The sequence below is a fragment of the Sinohyriopsis cumingii genome, unplaced genomic scaffold, assembly GCF_028554795.1.
Source record: "Sinohyriopsis cumingii isolate HCF-2022 unplaced genomic scaffold, ASM2855479v2 utg000160l, whole genome shotgun sequence".
Taxonomy (NCBI): domain Eukaryota; kingdom Metazoa; phylum Mollusca; class Bivalvia; order Unionida; family Unionidae; genus Sinohyriopsis; species Sinohyriopsis cumingii.
In genome coordinates, this window is record NW_028315873.1 from 5,844,789 (window position 1) to 5,865,518 (window position 20,730).

At 39.6% G+C, this 20,730-nt stretch overlaps 1 protein-coding gene across 1 annotated transcript in view; it reads left to right on the top strand.

The window, feature by feature from the left end:
• The first annotated feature begins 7,130 nt into the window (after window positions 1-7,130).
• Window positions 7,131-20,730, top strand: part of LOC149774684 (uncharacterized) — a 43,718-nt gene continuing 30,118 nt past the window's right edge. The window contains exons 1-2 of the mRNA XM_089944974.1: window positions 7,131-7,520; window positions 9,387-9,544. Coding sequence (XP_089801100.1) covers window positions 7,131-7,520; window positions 9,387-9,544 — 548 coding nt within the window. The remainder of the gene's footprint in view (window positions 7,521-9,386; window positions 9,545-20,730) is intronic.

Here is a 20,730-nt window from a genome sequence, read left to right on the forward strand (position 1 = left end):
GACAAGAGTTTATATACTTTTTCAGGTCACGTTTATTGAATGTTTTAAACAGGAACACGAAAGAAAAAATACATAAAAGCCAAAGACTTAAGTACAACGATCAAAGGCACATCGAAATGATCAACGCGGAATAGAAACAAGTGTCTGTACAACATGTTGTGGGTAAGGTTCTGACCAGTTCTATGGGGGGTAAGGTCACACAAGTGTCCTCCCGAAAGGGTCTTTCAGGCATGTTCACGACAGTCCTGTCCTGGGTGACGGGTTCTTCGGGCACCGTCACTAACACAGGTTGAAAAGTGACTTTTTTCCTTGAACAACTCTCGTGCATACTGGGCCACTTCTTGGGTCCAAGCCTCAAAATCCCATTCTTTCCAGGCACGGACATCTGTCCAATGGGGGTGTAAGTCACAAGCTACACACACATCGTCTTGGGTAGCTAAAAGTTGACGAATCTTTTTTTCCAGTATAGGACGAGAAGTATCCAGATGAAACCGCAAGGCTTTGAGCAAAAGGAGTCTTTCGTGACCATTTAAGGCCATGGGGGTGTGGTAAGTACTGATCGTAAAGAGTCCACAAGGAATCGGCTGGTAAACGAAATCCTAGAAAACAAGTCACTAAGACACACACCACTTGTCGACCCAAATTGAATGGATACAGTTCTTGTAATAATCGATGGTAATGATCCACGGTTTGAATATGGTCATTGAGTTCCTTCCACGGAATCTGTTGGATTACATGTGATAAAAGTCGTGGCATGGCAGCCTGTTTTTATAGTCTCTATGTTTCGGAAACAATACACGTACTTTCTAGCCAGAGATCTTCGTTTTCCAGTGGGGAATTTAAATGTTGCATACTGTAACCGAAACGTCAGAGATTGTTTAGAAGTTTCCTCTTCCACTAAGTAGATTCCACGTAAAATATGTCGGTAATCCTTTACCTTGTCTTCCTCAATGCGTTGCACTAGGTGAATCTCGAAGTAACCAAAATGATCAACACGTGGATCATCGGGGCCCTGGTAGTATTGAACAAGGTCTGACCACTGAAACAATTTCTGACGAACCAGTTCTCTTATACCATTCAGGTACCAGTGGTTAAAGATCTGGTGACGTAACGGATACAACTGTTCTTTACGTTTGACTTGTATTTTGACCAGCTCACGGTAAATGCGTTCTCTCAACTCCACAGGCAAAGCACGAATGTTCTCTTGTAAAGTATCCATAAACAGGTCATGCTAAATCCTCTTTTGTCTGACAGAAGAAATGTACTGTTTGCACAGACATGGTTTTACTTAAGTGCCAAATTTAAATCGTATAGTCACTAATTTACACATTACAATTCGTTCAGAAGTTTCCTCTTTCACTAAGTTGACATTGTGTAAAAGATGTCAGTAATTCGTTAACTCTTCCTCTGGAATTCGATGCAGTAAGTTCACATTGTAGTAGATAGAATCATCCATAGCAAACCAATCCTTTTTAAACCAGTGGGGTTGTTGATCAATGTCTGTCCAATGGAACACTTTCAACTGAATCAGTCCTTTTATAGCATTCAGGTACCAGTGATTAAACATCTGGTGACGTAACGGATGCAATTGTTCTTTACGTTTCACTTGTATTTTGACCAGCTCTCGGTAGACCCTTTCTCTCAACCCCACAGGCAAAGCACGAATGTTCTCGTTTAAGGTATACATGAACAGATTATGGTAAGTTACTTCAATGTCTCGGTCCCACTAAGGGTAAGTAATGACAATTCGGTGACCATCGAGCGTGTTCTACGTAGGCCGAATCTTGTGGTTCCCAGTGGTGAAGTGACATGCCGCAACTGAAGCACTTGACTTTATCTCCTTCGCCCAAGTTGAACAATCCGGCTCTGGCTAATTCTTCGGGGGTCGGTCCTCCCAGATACTTAGGCCATTTTCCTTTGAACGATTGAAGACGATTTTCAAAGTCGCAGTATTCCGACAAACGCAACGGGAAGGAATATTCGTTTTTCACATGTTCGTTTCGATGAGGGTTGGGTGACATGGACAGGACTTTGTTCAGGGCTGGATGACATCCGTAGGGAGGTAAACGTGAAGGTGAACATTCCCCTTTAAACCGAAACCCAGTAAAGTGCCCAAGAGAACGAGTGGCATCGCTTTCGCATCCCTCAGGTTTGGCACGCACATCATCACTTTCCATGATAGGGGTAGTGAAAACAAAGTTCCCATGATGCTTTACGGCATCGCTCAGGTCACAGCGTACAGCATCGTTCCCATCACAAGGCTCACAATCGCACTCGTCTGCAAACTCCGATACGCAATTACAATGGTAACCGCATGGACAATTGCAGTTTCCTTCCGGACATTTTCCGTCGCAATGCCTGGGTTTTATCCATCCAATATTAGTCACACTAGGGGAAGGTAAAACTTTTGTACAATCACCAAACTGAAATGTTGTCTCTTTCAAAAAATTCATCTTGTTCGCTTGGTCGATCTTGACCATAACCTCTTTTTATACTAGTCGCAATGCAGTCTCAAGCTTATACATCGTTCCTTTTTTACGTCTTGTTTTGGAAGGTACCGTCTCATAGGTGCCGTCATCATTGTATCGTAGTGTCATGGGTGGAAAGGCCATAGAAAGGTAAGGGCAGTGTGGAGACCATCGAGTATGTTCCAGAATAGCTGAATCTTTATAGATGCACAGATCCATTCGTAACTTTAGTCCGCAAGCGAAACACTGTACTTCGTATCCCAATCCAGTGTCAGGTCCCAAGTAGACAAATCCTGCTCTAGCTAAAACATTCGAAGTAGGTAATCCTTTCCTATCCGTAGGCCATTTTTGAAACGTTTCCAATCGACGGGCACAATCACAATAGTCAGGTAAGAAGACTGGAAAGTGGTGGGGTTTGAACTTGGAGTTCTCATTGGGTTTCTCACTCGATTCTTGCTGTGGCGAACTCATTCTTCTGGTGAGTGGCTATCCTCTTACAACCAATGTTTTATACCAACGTGTCCATACGGTAAAGTAAAGTGGTTGGGAAGTCGCACTCGCTTCTGGTACACGATTTGATAGACTTTTTCCAAGGGTCGACTGACGATGTGGTGAGTGGGTAAACGTACAATCTTGTTGGGTTGATAGGTAGTCACTTTAAAGTGTTGATCTTTTCCAGAGTGTAAGGCTTCTTTCAATACCCCAAAGTCGACCACTCGACTGGTACGATAATTCAGAGTCAATCCTTTCACTTTACACTTCGTGTGCACTTCTCCTTGTTTGTCACGGTATTCGTAGCCGTAATTTTTAGGACCGCCACTGGCGAAACTTAAAATCTTGTCGTCGGGGTGCTCGTCTGTCCAGGCTCCTAAACGGTCTCCTTCGATATCAGGGTGCTGTTGACTCGGGTGATGGATGTAAATGCAACTGTCCGTGTCAAAGTACAGGACGCGTTCCCCTAACAGTTCTAAAGCTTCGTACAATTTTAAGCGAGCATGAGCTGTCACGTAAGCCGCAATGATGACATTTCCAAAAGGGTCGTCTTGTACAAAGTCCAGATCTTCTTCGTAATTGACCAAGATCAAATCCTCGCGAACGACGTCCACGTGTTTCATGTATTTGGTTTTGTCGTGAATCATCTGGAAGTAGCGGGAAGGTTCTGTCAAATACTCCCTCTTGGGTAAACACGGTAGTTGTGCCATTTTACCCCACAAGCAATTTAACATCACTTTGGCAAACGATCGCCTGCCTTCGTTTTTCTCGATGTGGTCTAAAGAGATGCCTTCTTGTGCATAGTATTTCTCTTTGAATTGTATTTGGTCTTCGGGAGTGTGACACCAGGAAGGATAGCCGCTGGCTTCTTGTTTCAGTTTCTAAAAGGCATCCACGTAGTCGGCGAAAATCCCTTTCTGAGTGGGGTCACCCTTGTGGTATTGTTGTGTCTTGGGAAAGTGACAAATTTCGTACACTTCTAACAGTTGGTATCCCATGTCCAGAGCTTTGAACAATTCTACGCTGACCCAGGTCCCCGTCAAGGCGCGTTCTTCCTGGGTGTGCTGACAAGGCTGGTCTTGGTTGCACGTTTCGGCACAAGTACGGCACAAAGGAAACATCAGTTTGCCTTGACAATGGTGAGGTAAGACGGGATGGTACAAGTTCGTGGGAGGCAAAACTTTGCACTTGATCAAGCCTTCGCATTGTCGAATGTGGTTCAGGTCGATGTGTTCCGTCAACAATTGTGGGTGGCCTGCAAGAAAGCGACAATATTTGCACACGTAGGGATACAGCGAACACACGTCCAAGTATTTCATTTCTTCTCCTTTTTCTTCGTCGGCTTGGTACAGCAAACAGGTGGCATTGGTCCTTCCTCCGTACAAACTATCCCTCGGGTTCAGCGGGTCCATGAACTGGTAACTTTCCACGAGGCGTTTAAACTCGGGATCGGTTTTCAAACGGTGATCGTATTCGTGTTCCCACATTTCCACCACTTGGTATCCTTCCTGTTCTAACTTTAGGCGTCGCTGACAAGTGGCCTGGTACAAGTCTTCCATGGTTCGTTGCAAAAACTGATTTTTAGTGCCACGGTCAGGGTAACAGACGGGACATCCGTGAAATAAGCAGCCGTTAAACTCGTACACAATCTTGGGGTTTTCAAAGTCTCAGCGATCGACCGAATGCGTTCCAATGGTCTTTTCGCCCCCTCCGTTGCGGGCATGCTGAATCCACTTGTCTTCCTTGTCACACAAGTAATGTAACCAGCGTAGGGCTTTGACCGAGTATTGACGTTTGACATAGTGGGTTGTTTGAGGACTGATGACAGCCACGGTGTTTTCAGGCATGAATCGTTGCCGGTACACTAAGGAACACGCTTTGGCAATGGTGCAAGCTTCTTTCAAAGGATCGACACCTCCGTATTCCATGAACAGTTCCCGAAATTTTCCACAGCAACGTCGTAAAATGTCCACGTCGGAACGACACTACTTTAGCATTTCTTCCTGAAAGTCGAAAGGGTCGGAGGCGTGAGCCTGGTACCAAGCGTAGAAAGCTTCTCGTTGTTCGGTACCCATGTTGTCGGGGTCGTAATCTTTAGCCTCAGGCAAATGGGGTAGAACGGTGTGTTGATTGGCTTCCGTATTGAAAAAGTGTGGAAAGTACCCTTTAGCCATTTCTGTCATTCCAAACGTTTTAGGCATTCGACTCAAAGGCATGGCCAAGTAACTCATCGAATCTTTAAACTGTACTTGTCCCACTTGCATGAAAATGATTTTGGCTCCGTTCAAAGTCACTTTAGGACGCTCGGTGCCTTGTTCCGTATAGTACCTCAAAAGAAAATGTCCATCGTATCCGGAGAAATTGTGAGCCATCAGCGTGGCATGACGATGACAATCTCCGTAACGTTCGATGTCCTCTTGGCTCCACGTCTTGTCGATGGGGTCTAAGACCCATTGTGCAAAATCAGCTAACGTGTTCGGTCCTCGAAAGATTTTTTCACGCCCTCTGGGAATCTTACTGCAGTGAGGGCAATGACTGAAGATAGGTTCCTGAATGCACTTCTCGCACGCTCGATGAGCCACGCAGAAATTAGGAATGTGAATACCGGTTTCTTGCATGCATTCGAAATCTAAAAAATTGCCTTTCTTCTTGTGACCGTCCTCTTTCTCTGGTGGGGGTTGGTATTTTTGCACGTAGCATTCGTGTTCCAAGTCCACGATGTGGTGACAAATGTGACATTTTTTCTTTCCTGAACATACGTGTGCCTTGGCATTATTGGTACGTAGGCCTTGTCCACACGTAGGGCACAATCTCAGGAGTTGACAAGAACATTTCTGCTGTGAACCTTGCGTCTTCAGATGTTGCTGGTAACAGGCAGGGCTGACAAACGTGCGCAGACAAGCAGGACAATGCACTCATCCTTCGCTCAGCAAGGGTGGAGAGGCCAAACATCCTGAGCATTTCGATCCACAATGCTTGTGTTGCTCTCGATTATTATAACCATGGTCACATTTCTCACAGTAATAACCGTATCCCAGGAATGCAGTGATACTGGTAATGGTATCGAAATGGTCATCCTGATAATAGACATGAATGTATTTTCCGTCCTTAAAGTCTTGGCCTCGAAACAACAGAGGCCCACGCGCTTCTTGAGGGTGCACTTTCAAGGTGTAGCGTGGAGCTAGGACATCTTGCAATTTTTGCATTTCAGGAATGCCGCAGGGTGTGTCTTTGGATAGGTCAGCTTGTCGTAACAGGAGTTCTGCTTCGTTTCGTTGCTTGGCTCGGTCCGATTGTCGAATAGTTTTCCAGGCTCTTTTCCATTCTGTCGTGTCGTTCTTGTTGGCATAGGTTCGTCCCACCACGATGGCTCGGGCTAAACACATCTGGTCTTGAGAATTGTGAATTTGGACGAGACTCTTTTTGGTGCTGCGAAGGTCGTTCACCAGTAACATCTTATTGCGTTGTCCGGTCCCTTGAGGAGGAGAGACGTGGGTCATGTCCAGTGTGGCTTTTCCATCGGTGATGTCAAACTGGTCATTGGATTATTGTACGTGTTGAATCTTGTCCATGACTTTGGAAGCGGTCAATTCTGCAGGGCTGCTAAACTCGATCCAAACAGGGGATTTCAAACCATCGTGTTGTATGGAAAGTCTCAAGCGATCGTAATCTTTGGGTTGACATTGTAGCTTGAGTGTGGTGAGTAAAGAATCCCACACTCCGGTGATGAACCCTTCTGCTTTCTCTAAGGGTACTTCGGACTTGAAATCTTTAAACTTCACCGTGTATTTGTAAGCCGTGGTTCTAAATTTTCTAAAGGAGCGCTTTTCTGTCTCTCGAATGGAATAGTATTTGTCAGGGTTGACTAAGGGTGGTGACCTTGGTTAAGAGGGTCTGGATTCTGGTTCACTCATGTCCTCTTCAAAATCACTGGCATGAATTTGTGCCAAGACTTCAGCTCTGGTACGAGGCGATAGATCACGTTTCTGCCTCTTACTTTCTTCTTCTTTCTTCTCAAATGAATTAGATCGTTTCATCTTGAAAGCAAAAAGTCAAATGACTCAAGTTTAAACACCATGAGCTACTTTATAGTCATGGTAGACCAGCGTATATAAAAGGGTATTATCTTGTCCTTTCACTATTCATTTCACTCTCTAACCGAGCACAACGATGGAAGAGACTAGCCAAATCGAACGTTTCATCAGAGCTTTGCGAGGGGTCATTAGAAAATTCTCTTCAGACCAGCCGACGGACTACTCTCCTTCCTTTCGAGATAAAAGTGAAGATACTTGCTATATCTGTCAAAAGAAAGGGCATTGGTCTTCAGAGTGTCCAGACCATCAAAAAAGAAAAACAGGGGCTAGAAAAGACAAAAGTCAAGATACCTGTTATTATTGTCAAGAAAAAGGACATTGGTCTCCAGATTGCCCCAAAAAGAAACAAGAGGAGTCAGAAGAAGAGAGGGATTCTTCAGAGAAAGAAGAGGAAGAAAGCAGACAGGTGAAGAAAAAGAAACAGGAGAAGAAAAGAAGAAGGGAAGAAAGTGAGGAAGAAGAAGAGGAAAAGCCTGTGAAGAAATTTAAAAAATAGAGAGAGTAAATAATGAGATAGAAGAAGTCTATGAACTTTTTAAAGTGCTCTGTTGTGAATTGTGAATTGAATTGTAACTATTGATAAAAGAATAAATTAATGATAAAAGGTAAGTGTTTTGGGTTTTTGATTTTAAAAATAAGAACCTACACTCACGCACTCATACACAGACACGTACTATAGGGGTAAAATGGGAAATTTTTTGAGTTATTGGCTTTTCGAGAGACGTGGGTGGCCCTGAAAAGGACCGTTCTTTTCTTGGTGCAGGGGTGAGTTTAAGCAATCAACTTTAACTGTCTTGAGCCTTTGCCACGGCCGAGGCCTACTTCTGATGATGCTTTGGTTGAAATCACTAAGGGCGGTACGGTAGGCTTAGTCCCAGGGTTGGCGTGTTTAATTCGGGAAGGTCGTATTCTCTTCGGTCGTGATAAAGAAGTCAGATACATTTGTTTCAGACTTCTTAACTCCACTAAAATGTCCAACAGTACCGTGACGGTTTGACTTTCACCCTCTTGTTTCTTTGCTGCTTCTTCTTCTTCTTGCTGTTTTTTTTCTTACCTCTTCTTCTTGCTGCTGTTGCTGTAGAAGAAAAGCTTGTTCCACTTCCTTTTGCTGCTGCATAAATTTCTCCAATTCTTCTTTCTGTCTCTGTCGAAAATTCTCCACGTGTGGTAATGACGGTGACGAAGGTTCTGGAACAAATTCTTGCGAGGTAAGAAAATCCACAAAATACCAGTTTACCTCTTCTGAAAGTAAGTCCGGGTTCCCTTGTGTAATCTCCACTACTGGTGCACCCCAATGGATCGTTTTCTGAGTTTCCGTCATGTTGAAAAACTGTCGCATAGATTGACTGCACACAGGCACTAGCGAATGTATATAGACTACGTGACGTCACAGACTGCTCTCTTCCGATTGGATGCGGACTGACTGAATTTCGTCACGCGTGTTTGGATTGGTCAACGAACTCAATCCGTTTCAATCCTTTCCCTCCCTATAAATAAGCGCAGTTCAGTACAATCACTCACCTATTCTCGGAGCCTCAAGATGTGGACTGACGTTGAATCTTCCACCCTTGTGTCAACAATGATGTTCAGGACGGACATGCTCATGTATGTCCGATCCAAGTGGACAGTTGTCCACAAGTCAGACACCAGTCTGTGGATACGAAGAGTGTACATAGAGAGACAAGGATGCCTCAAGAGAACTCTGATTTATGGTCCTGCATTAAGACGTAGCTTGAGGACAAGAAGATGCCGCAGATGCCCTTTATGTTAAGGGCATATTAACATAAATCCAAAGGCCCTTTTCAGGGCCACTCCCATTTCTCGAAAAGAGATCTAGTTTCAATTGCCTACCCACCATTTTTTTTATAAAAAAAAATAAAAAAATCCCATGTTAAATTTCCCTTGAGGCTATACAGTCCCACCCTGTTTAAATTCCTTTGACGCTATACAGTCCCATATTCCCATGTTCAATTCCCCTTGTCGCTCAACAGTCCCAAAATCTATTTCCCATGTTAATTTCCCTTGAGGCTAAACAGTCCCACAATTTTCGTCCATGTTAAATTTCCATTGAGGCTAAACAGTCCCAGGGGGGTCTGTAATGCTAATTCCCATTGAGGCTGAATCGTCCCCATATACTACTAATACCCCCACCTCGCCAACTGATTGGGCTAAGTCCTGTGAATCGGCAAATCTCGAAATAAGTATGATCTGTCACGTGTGGGTATATTGTGAAATATAGCAGCAATAGAAGGTGCATATAAGAATAGAACTGAGCAATCAGATTCATTCCTTTTTTTGAGTCATTTCTTGTATTCCTGTTTTAAGTTTGCAGCCGTATTTTATGCTGCCCTTAGATACTCGAGATGAAAATCATGACTGGACTGGACTGTTCAGTAGAAATAGAAAGGGCTTATTTTTCTGGAACTGTTGTGAATTATTCAAAGTAGTTCTGGACGATGCCATCTTGACATCAATATTCTTGGCAGACCAGTACATTTCTGTTTTTGAGATTTGTAAGGAACTTTCATTCTGTAGGACTTTTACAGAGCTTTATCCAGAATATTTTGGATCCACTTCACGTCTTGATATTGTAAATTTCTCCCACATTTTCATTTATAACTTCGATAATTAATTTATCTGTTAATGAGATTTGCAACTGAGACTGATATATGCATTTAAAGTACATTGTTCACTTTAAAGTGTCCATTTGGAGGATAGTTATCATGCCATTTATCAATTCTAGGGACACTAATAATTACATTAGTAATAGTGATAGCTAAATGTGAGCACAATTACCGCGGCCTTTTTTCCAGTTTCATGTACCTTGGTACTTTTTCACTGTACCTATACGTCTGTAGTTTCCATCAATAAGGAATAAACACAAATTTCCAATGAATCTTGTTGCAACTTTAATGATATTAAAAGCGTGTTTTCATTATTCATTAAAATAAAATAGTTTAAAATTATCTTATTTTACAAAAGGGTTGTTGTAGCGGTTGCTACTGGCGGCGTGGTATAATGAGGTTGTACCTTCTTACAAGGTGTCCGCTTTATTTGCCTATCGTTATTTAGAGGGTGGTCGCCCTCTGTATTGTTGCCCGGATCGAGTAAATATTAAAATAAAGTGTGAAATTATAGATGGAATAAATAGAGATCTGAGCAAATGTATAGAACAGAATGACACGAGCCCCCGTACATGGAAAAACAGAAAATTTAATCAATTACGTAAAGAACTGTGATAGTACATTACATTAGGAAGATACACTTCTTTTTGAAATAAAACTTTCACCGAATTTCAAACACAAATATATTTATATAAATAACTGATCTGTTTTAAATGACAGAATTGGTTATCATATAATCAACTGAACGATCGAAATCATTGCCCTGTACAACTTCATAACCTGCTTATTCCAGTCCACTCCAACTTCACTGTGGTGGTTCCTCTAGGTCATTTCGCCTTTTCCCTTTTCCAACCTCACTAATGTCTTGCCTCTTTTCGGCCCTCAAACTTAGTGTGGGTAGTTGGATACGTAAGTACGTAGATACGTAGACACTTGGATAAGTAGGTATGTGGATATGTCAGTAGATACTTCAGTGGATACGTTCGTGCATAAGTCCGTGGATAATTCAGTGGATACGTCCGTGGAGCTATTTGACATTGTACTTTCAAGCTTTGTTCGCTTCTACCGCCAAAATTATGTCCGTCGACTTTTCGGACATTCGGTCCCTTTGACCATTGTTTTACGAGAGAATTTCTTCCAAATTCACTCTCGGAGTCCCTTATATTTTCACTCTTGCAAGAAAAACGCAGAATGACAAATTGTTTTCGATGAGGGCAATTTAACCCCAAGAATTTTCGTGTGGGAACCCCGCCCATTATTTAGCATAACTAATCAGGATTAAATATATTTACCGCCTTTTATATCTAGGCGCCAGAGTTGCGGCCAGCATGACTTATAGAATTCCAAACAACAGATCTGGAAATATTCAAATCTGACAGTTCCAATATAAAATCAAAGGTAACCTTCCCTTTTCTAGTCGTCTAACGGTTAAGTAAACGAAGGCTTAATTAAGAATCACTTCCTCTCCCGACACAGACATTAGAAATCATTGCAGTATAGCGATTTAACAAGCACCTGTCCCCATAATTCTAATTAATTGTTCTCTGGCCCAAATTGACGTCCCTTTCTCAGATTGACAGAAATTTGCATCCTTACAGTTGTGTGTGTCAGTAATTAATGATGAATACTGCAAACATTGTATCCTTCAATTGCTCAGGATGCAGTACTCTTTCAGTTTTCCACGACAATTAAACATGTTATAACTTTATCCCTGGCCACGTTTCTTTCCAGTCTGTAACCTCATGTGTACGTTAATGTTAAAGCGCTGGCTGAATTTCGTATCACAAATTTCACACAGGAATGGCCTTTCACGAGTATGTGTCCTCATGTGCGTCTCAATATTGCAACTCTTACTGAACATTTTATTACAAACGTCACATTTGAATGGTTTTTCTCTGGTATGTATCCTCGCGTCTCTTCACGTTTGAACTCCTAGTAAAGATTTGATCACAAACTTCACTTTTAAATATTTTCATTCCTGTGTGTATCCTCATGTAGATCTTCGAATTCGGACTGCTACAAAACATTTGACCACAGGTGTCACACTTTACTATTATTTCTTGCGTATTTCTTGTGCTTCTTTAAGTCTGAACCGATTCTAAACGTTTTACCACATACTTCACACTTGTATGGTTTTGTGCCAGTATGAAGCCTGATATGTACATTCAAACTTGAACTGACTGAACAGTTTATCACAAAATTCACGCTTGAATGGTTTTCTCCAGTGTGTATTGTCATGTGATCAGTCAAGCTTGAATGGTTTTCCTCAAGTGTTTATTGCCATGTGATCCGTCATGCTTGAATGGTTTTCCTCAAGTGTGTATTGTCACGTGATCCGTCAAGCTCGCGCTTCACCTGAACATTTTATCACACACTTCACATTTTAAATATTTCATTCCAGTATGCTGCACCACGTGCACTTTCAAATTTGAACTCCTAATATGAACTTTAAAGTTTGAACGCCAACTGAGCGTTTATCACAAACTTCACATCTGAATGGTTTTTCTCCTGTATGTAGCCCCATATGGGCTTTCAAGTCTGAATCCATTGAAAAGGTTTATCACAAACTTCACAATTAAATGATTTTTCTATGAAGCCTCTTGTGTACCTACAAGCTGGTTTTTCTCCCATATGTAGCCTCAAGTGTACTTTCAAATTTGAATTCTTACTAAAACTGTTATCACAAACTTCACATTTGAATGAATTTTCTCCAGGCTGTAGCCCTATGTGTCCATTCAACCCCGAACTGTGACTAAACATTGTCTTTGATGTAGCTTACAAATGCATTTTTTGTTATTATTTTTTTATTATTATAATTTTTTTTTTTGTTTCCTTATGTTACATCTTCAGTACGTGCATCAAATGCACAGAGTGGTCCTATTTTGGCACAAATGTAGAATAAGCACCCGGCGCGAATAAAATGTCCCCTTTTTTATTAAAAAAGCCTCATTCTTTAAAAATATTGATTTCGCAATAATTTACAGCCACCTACCTTTGAAATAATACTGTTCTCATCTTTCTTCAAATCCATATCAGAGTATTTGGTTCCAACAGTGCCGGATAACACATTAAGCACACAATGCGCGTGCTTAGTGCACCAGCTCAACAGGAGTACCAGAAAAAATTCAAAATGAATTGCTGATTATAAACCTGAATTAATTAATTATATATGACCATGTCGAATATTTTGATTTGGAATGATGGAAACACTGGTACTTTCCCCACCTTTTAACTTTTAATATTGTTTATTTTGTTTCCCATTGTGGGGAGAGGAGGGCACCATAATATGTTTAGTGCTTAGGGCCCTGGGAGGACTTAATCCGGCACTGCTTAGCAAATATGTTTTGTCAGGTTGTACCTAAGCTCCAGTAAGGTAAGAGAGAAACTAGACAATTTATGCAACTTGTGTGTAATGCAAGACTAGAACATTTTTCATTTGTAATTTCACGTCTGCCTCTTTCTTTCTTTCTCTGATTACTAATACATGCCATGGACATATAACTATAGTAGACGTTGTCACACACACACCCCACCCCATACGGACGGAATGACACGTGGTGGTTTATGGGAATTCAATTTAAAAATGCCAAGGGCTTAACGTTAGAGTATACTTTGTTTCTGCATATTTGCTTTTTCACAAATTTGTTGTTGTAGATTATATATAGCACATGTACAATATAGTCAGAAAAGGATTCGAACCAAAGCCAATTGCTTATAATGTTCTTCTCTGACGATGGAGAATGTTTAAATATATATGAATGTATGGCGGACGATATCCAGTTTTAATGAATAATCTTTAGGTAATGCTGTAGTATTTAGACAATGTAGGCCTACATAAAGAACGGGGATGAACAGAGAGGGAGGTGAAAGTCAATGACAAAGAAAAAAAAAAGAAGTCAAAAGAAAAAATTGGCAATTAAAATGGGTGGAACATGTGTAGAATGTTGAGAAAATATGTGAAAATGGGTTGGAACAAAAACTAAAATAAATTGATCAAATAGGGAAACATGCGCAATTAAAAGCAAATAGTGCTCTCTTTTAAAACGAGTTGTTGATGTGATGAGGAATCATTTGGAAAAGTACTGGAAATTGCATGTTACAGTTGTTTGTGGCACGTTGAAAAGCACTCTTCTTAGTAATATATACGCTTTAGTCATTTTTAGGGAATTTTTCAATACATTTATGAACGGCATCGAAAACCTTTTACGCCATACAAGTAGGCATTTAAAGTCAAGTTACCGAGTGAATACAAGTAGGCATTTAAAGTGAAATTAGCGAGTGAATACAAGTAGGCATTTAAAGTGAAATTACCGAGTGAATACAAGTAGGCATTTAAAGTCAAATTACGGAGTAAATACAAGTAGGCATTTAAAGTCAAATTACGGAGTGAATACAAGTAGGCATTTAAAGTCAAATTACGGAGTGAATACAAGTAGGCATTTAAAGTGAAATTACCGAGTGAATACTAGTAGGCATTTAAAGTCAAATTACCGAGTGAATACAAGTAGGCATTTAAAGTGAAATTACCGAGTGAATACAAGTAGGCATTTAAAGTCAAATTACCGAGTGAATACTAGTAGGCATTTAAAGTGAAATTACCGAGTGAATACAAGTAGGCATTTAAAGTGAAATTAGCGAGTGAATACAAGTAGGCATTTAAAGTCAAATTACGGAGTGAATACAAGTAGGCATTTAAAGTGAAATTAGCGAGTGAATACAAGTAGGCATTTAAAGTCAAATTACGGAGTGAATACAAGTAGGCATTTAAAGTCAAATTACGGAGTGAATACAAGTAGGCATTTAAAGTGAAATTACCGAGTGAATACAAGTAGGCATTTAAAGTGAAATTACCGAGTGAATACAAGTAGGCATTTAAAGTCAAATTACGGAGTGAATACAAGTAGGCATTTAAAGTGAAATTACCGAGTGAATACAAGTAGGCATTTAAAGTGAAATTACCGAGTGAATACAAGTAGGCATTTAAAGTGAAATTAGCGAGTGAATACAAGTAGGCATTTAAAGTCAAATTACGGAGTGAATACAAGTAGGCATTTAAAGTCAAATTACGGAGTGAATACAAGTAGGCATTTAAAGTGAAATTACGGAGTGAATAATTGAAATAGTTCCATCGGTTGTTCTTGGTAATAAACGCAAGGAAATATACACTTTTGTGTATTTTCTAACGATTTAAGTACAATATTCTTGGTAAAGTGTTCAGAGGTGTAAAAAAATTCAAAAGGGCCCTGACATTCCTCCAAGGAGCACCAAAGCAAACATTTATGTATCTATTTACTCAAAGTTTTCATAATACCCAATAAACGTGCGCAAGAATAAAATGATGGTTATATTAATTTCAAGTGACTGTACGTTTGTATGTGTGAATTTGTTTTATTGGGGGGGGGCTGTAAATATGTAATTATATTCTTTGATATGTATAAAAAGTCAATACAAATGCTGAAGTTATGAAACTTAATGAAAGGTGATTGAGTAATTTGCAATACTAGGTCCTCATTAAACGCGACATGCATAAGGCAATCGTGACTTAGTTTTGAAAGAAAGGACTGCCAGACAGTGTGGCCCTAGAAATTCGTTAGAAAACAGAGTCATTCTATCAACTGGATGCGGTACGACTATTCATATGAAGAAACAGATGCTAACAAAATTGGTGTGCTAAAATAATGGCGGCTTAGTTAAATGCACATAACGGTAAAACATTTAGTCAATAATCATTGAAACAATGTGTTGCTAGTCCTATTGTATGGGCTAGAAAGAAGCAAGGTAAAGCAAATCAAGCGCCGGGAGAAGAAAAAAATTGATTGGTCCGAAATGGACTGTACAAGTATCTGAAGAGTTGCATATACCAGTCATAGGAACAATTTACTCAGCGCAGTATACTAACAGATAAAAAAGATTGTATATGATCAGCCTATTATGCTGATGTGAAAATATTCAGTAAATGGAGTCAATTTGTCTAAATATTTGCTTAATGTTGTTAACTCCTTTCATAAGTAAGCTTTGAATATATCACCAATGCTTAAGCCGAATCATAAACGCGAAGAAGACAGGAATTATTGATTGAAAAAAAAAATGAATATGGTAATGAGCCAAGGAATGTCTTTACCGAGTGAATTTAAACCCTGGCGTGAATCCTGCTACAAATCACTTGTTTCCCCTTGATTTACAATGACTTTTATACAACTACTGTTATGAACTGGAAATTCCAACGCGATCAGAATATAAATAATGTGTCTCTAATTGATACGTCACCACTTAACAACTGCCTGCCAACCACACAAATGCATGGTTTCTCATTATATTTCCGTAACGCAACGCCATTATTCACGCAGTGAAAATAAGCAACTCTCCCACCAAATACAGGACTCACGGTATTAATTTAGTTCCCATAGAAAACCTATGCAAACACCATGATATTAAAAATTCAATAACTTAAAAACAAATCTAGTGATCATGATCAAACCTATATTTACCAGTATAGATGAAACCTGGATTCCGCTTCTGTGTAGAGGAAAGGATATGAGCCGCGGCATTTTCTGGACCTGCATGCATTTGAAACATGTGCTTTCAATTCTGCACCACAGAGTCAGGTGCTAATTTTAATAATGAGTGTTCCAAACTCAAGACTGCTAAAGGACTGAAATTTCATCAATAAAACAATGTCTCTAAAACAAATCACTTACAACTAGGATAAGCTATCACAAGATTCTTTTTCCTACAACATAACTTAATTATTAGCCAATCCTGGTCAGCCTAACCCATATATACTCTATTTTATATTCACCCATTTCCAGGCTGGTTCCCATTTTTCCATACCATTAGTACCGTGTGTCCTACGGGGAACTATTTTCAGTACGCTGCTCTAGGTCAGTCAAATCATGATTTTAAGTCCCTGCTCGATTATCCCATTTGACAATTAATCCAGTCACCAATCATAAGTACTGCACATGGAGTCACACAGTCAATCCACACAATTAGATTTTAATATTGACTTGAGAGCTCCAGGGACACTGCGGTACTGGCCTGAACTAACTAAAACTAAACCATGCCATCAAGAAATCTCACCAACGCTTCAATCCGTAACATTTGCTCCTAGTAATTGGACAATTATTCGGCCTGGGGACTATTTCACTAGCAAAAGACTTTCCATAATCAAACAAGTAATCACAACAATCTAAGAAATCCTTCAAATGGAGAGCTATATACAATTTCGAATACTCCAAATTAATTACAATATCTTCATTAAACTTTAATGCATGCATGAAAACAATATTGAAATATATAACCCTTCTAAGGAAGGCAAATCTGCGGTTGTCGGAAGATTTAGTCGAAATATTATGTGGAAGTACTTCATAGCAAGCAACACAAATACATATTTTGGATGTTACCAAAAATTGTACGTAAATATAACAATACAAAACAGATGTATTACAATTACTCTTATCAAACTAGTTAAAACAAAAAAAAAAGTAAAAATGTATGAATCTATATAGAGATTTACTTTATAAAGGTAATAAGCCAAATTACAAACTAGGTGACATGGTACGAATTTCATGTTAAAAATCAACATTCGAAAAATTGATATACTGGTACGAAGAATTGTTTAATATGAAAATATAATGAATGGGGAGCCAACTGTATCATCAATAAATGATTTAAAAAACGAAAAAAATTAAAGGAACTGTTCTTTTTCGGACGATCATTGAAATACCCCTTTTACACATACTCCCTTTAGACACTCTCTATTTAGACATGCTACCTTTAGACACTCTTCAGTTAGACATGCTACCTTTAGACACTCTCCATTTAGACATGCTACCTTTAGACACTCTTCATTTAGACATGATACTTTTAGACACTCTCCACTTAGACATGCTACCTTTAGACACACTCCATTTAGACATGATACCTTTAGACACTCTCCATTTAGACATGCTCCCTTTAGGCACTCTCCATTTAGACATGCTCCCTTTAAACACTCCATTTAGAAATGCTACCTTTAGACACTATATTTAGACATGCTACCTTTAGACACTCTCCATTTAGACATGCTACCTTTAGACACTATATTTAGACATGCTACCTTTAGACACTCTCCATTTAGACATGTTACCTTTAGAAACTCTCCATTTAGACATGCTACCTTTAGACACTCTCCATTTAGACATGCTACCTTTAGATACTCTCCATTTAGACATGCTACCTTTAGACACTCTTCATTTAGACATGATACCTTTAGACACTCTCCATTTAGACATGCTACATTGAGACACTCTATATTTAGACATGCTACCTTTAGACACTCTCCATTTATACATGCTACCTTTAGACACTCTCCATTTAGACATGCTACCTTTAGACACTCTCCATTTAGACATGCTACCTTTAGACACTCTCCATTTAGACATGCTACCTTTAGGCACTCTCCATTTAGACATGCTACCTTTAGACACTCTCCATTTAGACATGCTACCTTTAGACACTCTCCATTTAGACATGCTACCTTTAGGCACTCTCCATTTAGACATGCTACCTTTAGACACACTCCATTTAGACATGCTCCCTTTAGGCACTCTCCATTTAGACATGCTCCCTTTAAACACTCCATTTAGAAATGCTACCTTTAGACACTATATTTAGACATGCTACCTTTAGACACTCTCCATTTAGACATGCTAACTTTAGACACTATATTTAGACATGCTACCTTTAGATACTCTCCATTTAGACATGCTACCTTTAGACACTCTTCATTTAGACATGATACCTTTAGACACTCTCCATTTAGACATGCTACATTGAGACACTCTATATTTAGACATGCTACCTTTAGACACTCTCCATTTAGACATGTTACCTTTAGAAACTCTCCATTTAGACATGCTACCTTTAGACACTCTCCATTTAGACATGCTACCTTTAGATACTCTCCATTTAGACATGCTACCTTTAGACACTCTTCATTTAGACATGATACCTTTAGACACTCTCCATTTAGACATGCTACATTGAGACACTCTCTATTTAGACATGCTACCTTTAGACACTCTCTATTTAGACATGCTACCTTTAGACACTCTCCATTTAGACATGCTACCTTTAGACACTATATTTAGACATGCTACCTTTAGACACTCTCCATTTATACATGCTACCTTTAGACACTCTCCATTTAGACATGCTACCTTTAGACACTCTCTATTTAGACATGCTACCTTTAGACACTCTCTATTTAGACATGCTACCTTTAGACACTCTCTATTTAGACATGCTACCTTTAGACACTATATTTAGACATGCTACCTTTAGACACTCTCTATTTAGACATGCTACCTTTAGACACTCTTCAGTTAGACATGCTACCTTTAGACACTCTCCATTTAGACATGCTACCTTTAGACACTCTTCATTTAGACATGATACTTTTAGACACTCTCCATTTAGACATGCTACCTTTAGACACACTCCATTTAGACATGATACCTTTAGACACTCTCCATTTAGACATGCTCCCTTTAGGCACTCTCCATTTAGACATGCTCCCTTTAAACACTCCATTTAGAAATGCTACCTTTAGACACTATATTTAGACATGCTACCTTTAGACACTCTCCATTTAGACATGCTACCTTTAGACACTATATTTAGACATGCTACCTTTAGACACTCTCCATTTAGACATGTTACCTTTAGAAACTCTCCATTTAGACATGCTACCTTTAGACACTCTCCATTTAGACATGCTACCTTTAGATACTCTCCATTTAGACATGCTACCTTTAGACACTCTTCATTTAGACATGATACCTTTAGACACTCTCCATTTAGACATGCTACATTGAGACACTCTATATTTAGACATGCTACCTTTAGACACTCTCCATTTATACATGCTACCTTTAGACACTCTCCATTTAGACATGCTACCTTTAGACACTCTCCATTTAGACATGCTACCTTTAGACACTCTCCATTTAGACATGCTACCTTTAGGCACTCTCCATTTAGACATGCTACCTTTAGACACTCTCCATTTAGACATGCTACCTTTAGACACTCTCCATTTAGACATGCTACCTTTAGGCACTCTCCATTTAGACATGCTACCTTTAGACACACTCCATTTAGACATGCTCCCTTTAGGCACTCTCCATTTAGACATGCTCCCTTTAAACACTCCATTTAGAAATGCTACCTTTAGACACTATATTTAGACATGCTACCTTTAGACACTCTCCATTTAGACATGCTAACTTTAGACACTATATTTAGACATGCTACCTTTAGATACTCTCCATTTAGACATGCTACCTTTAGACACTCTTCATTTAGACATGATACCTTTAGACACTCTCCATTTAGACATGCTACATTGAGACACTCTATATTTAGACATGCTACCTTTAGACACTCTCCATTTAGACATGTTACCTTTAGAAACTCTCCATTTAGACATGCTACCTTTAGACACTCTCCATTTAGACATGCTACCTTTAGATACTCTCCATTTAGACATGCTACCTTTAGACACTCTTCATTTAGACATGATACCTTTAGACACTCTCCATTTAGACATGCTACATTGAGACACTCTCTATTTAGACATGCTACCTTTAGACACTCTCTATTTAGACATGCTACCTTTAGACACTCTCCATTTAGACATGCTACCTTTAGACACTATATTTAGACATGCTACCTTTAGACACTCTCCATTTATACATGCTACCTTTAGACACTCTCCATTTAGACATGCTACCTTTAGACACTCTCTATTTAGACATGCTACCTTTAGACACTCTCTATTTAGACATGCTACCTTTAGACACTCTCTATTTAGACATGCTACCTTTAGACACTATATTTAGACATGCTACCTTTAGACACTCTCTATTTAGACATGCTACCTTTAGACACTCTCCATTTAGACATGCTACCTTTAGACACTATATTTAGACATGCTACCTTTAGACACTCTCCATTTATACATGCTACCTTTAGACACTCTCCATTTAGACATGCTACCTTTAGACACTC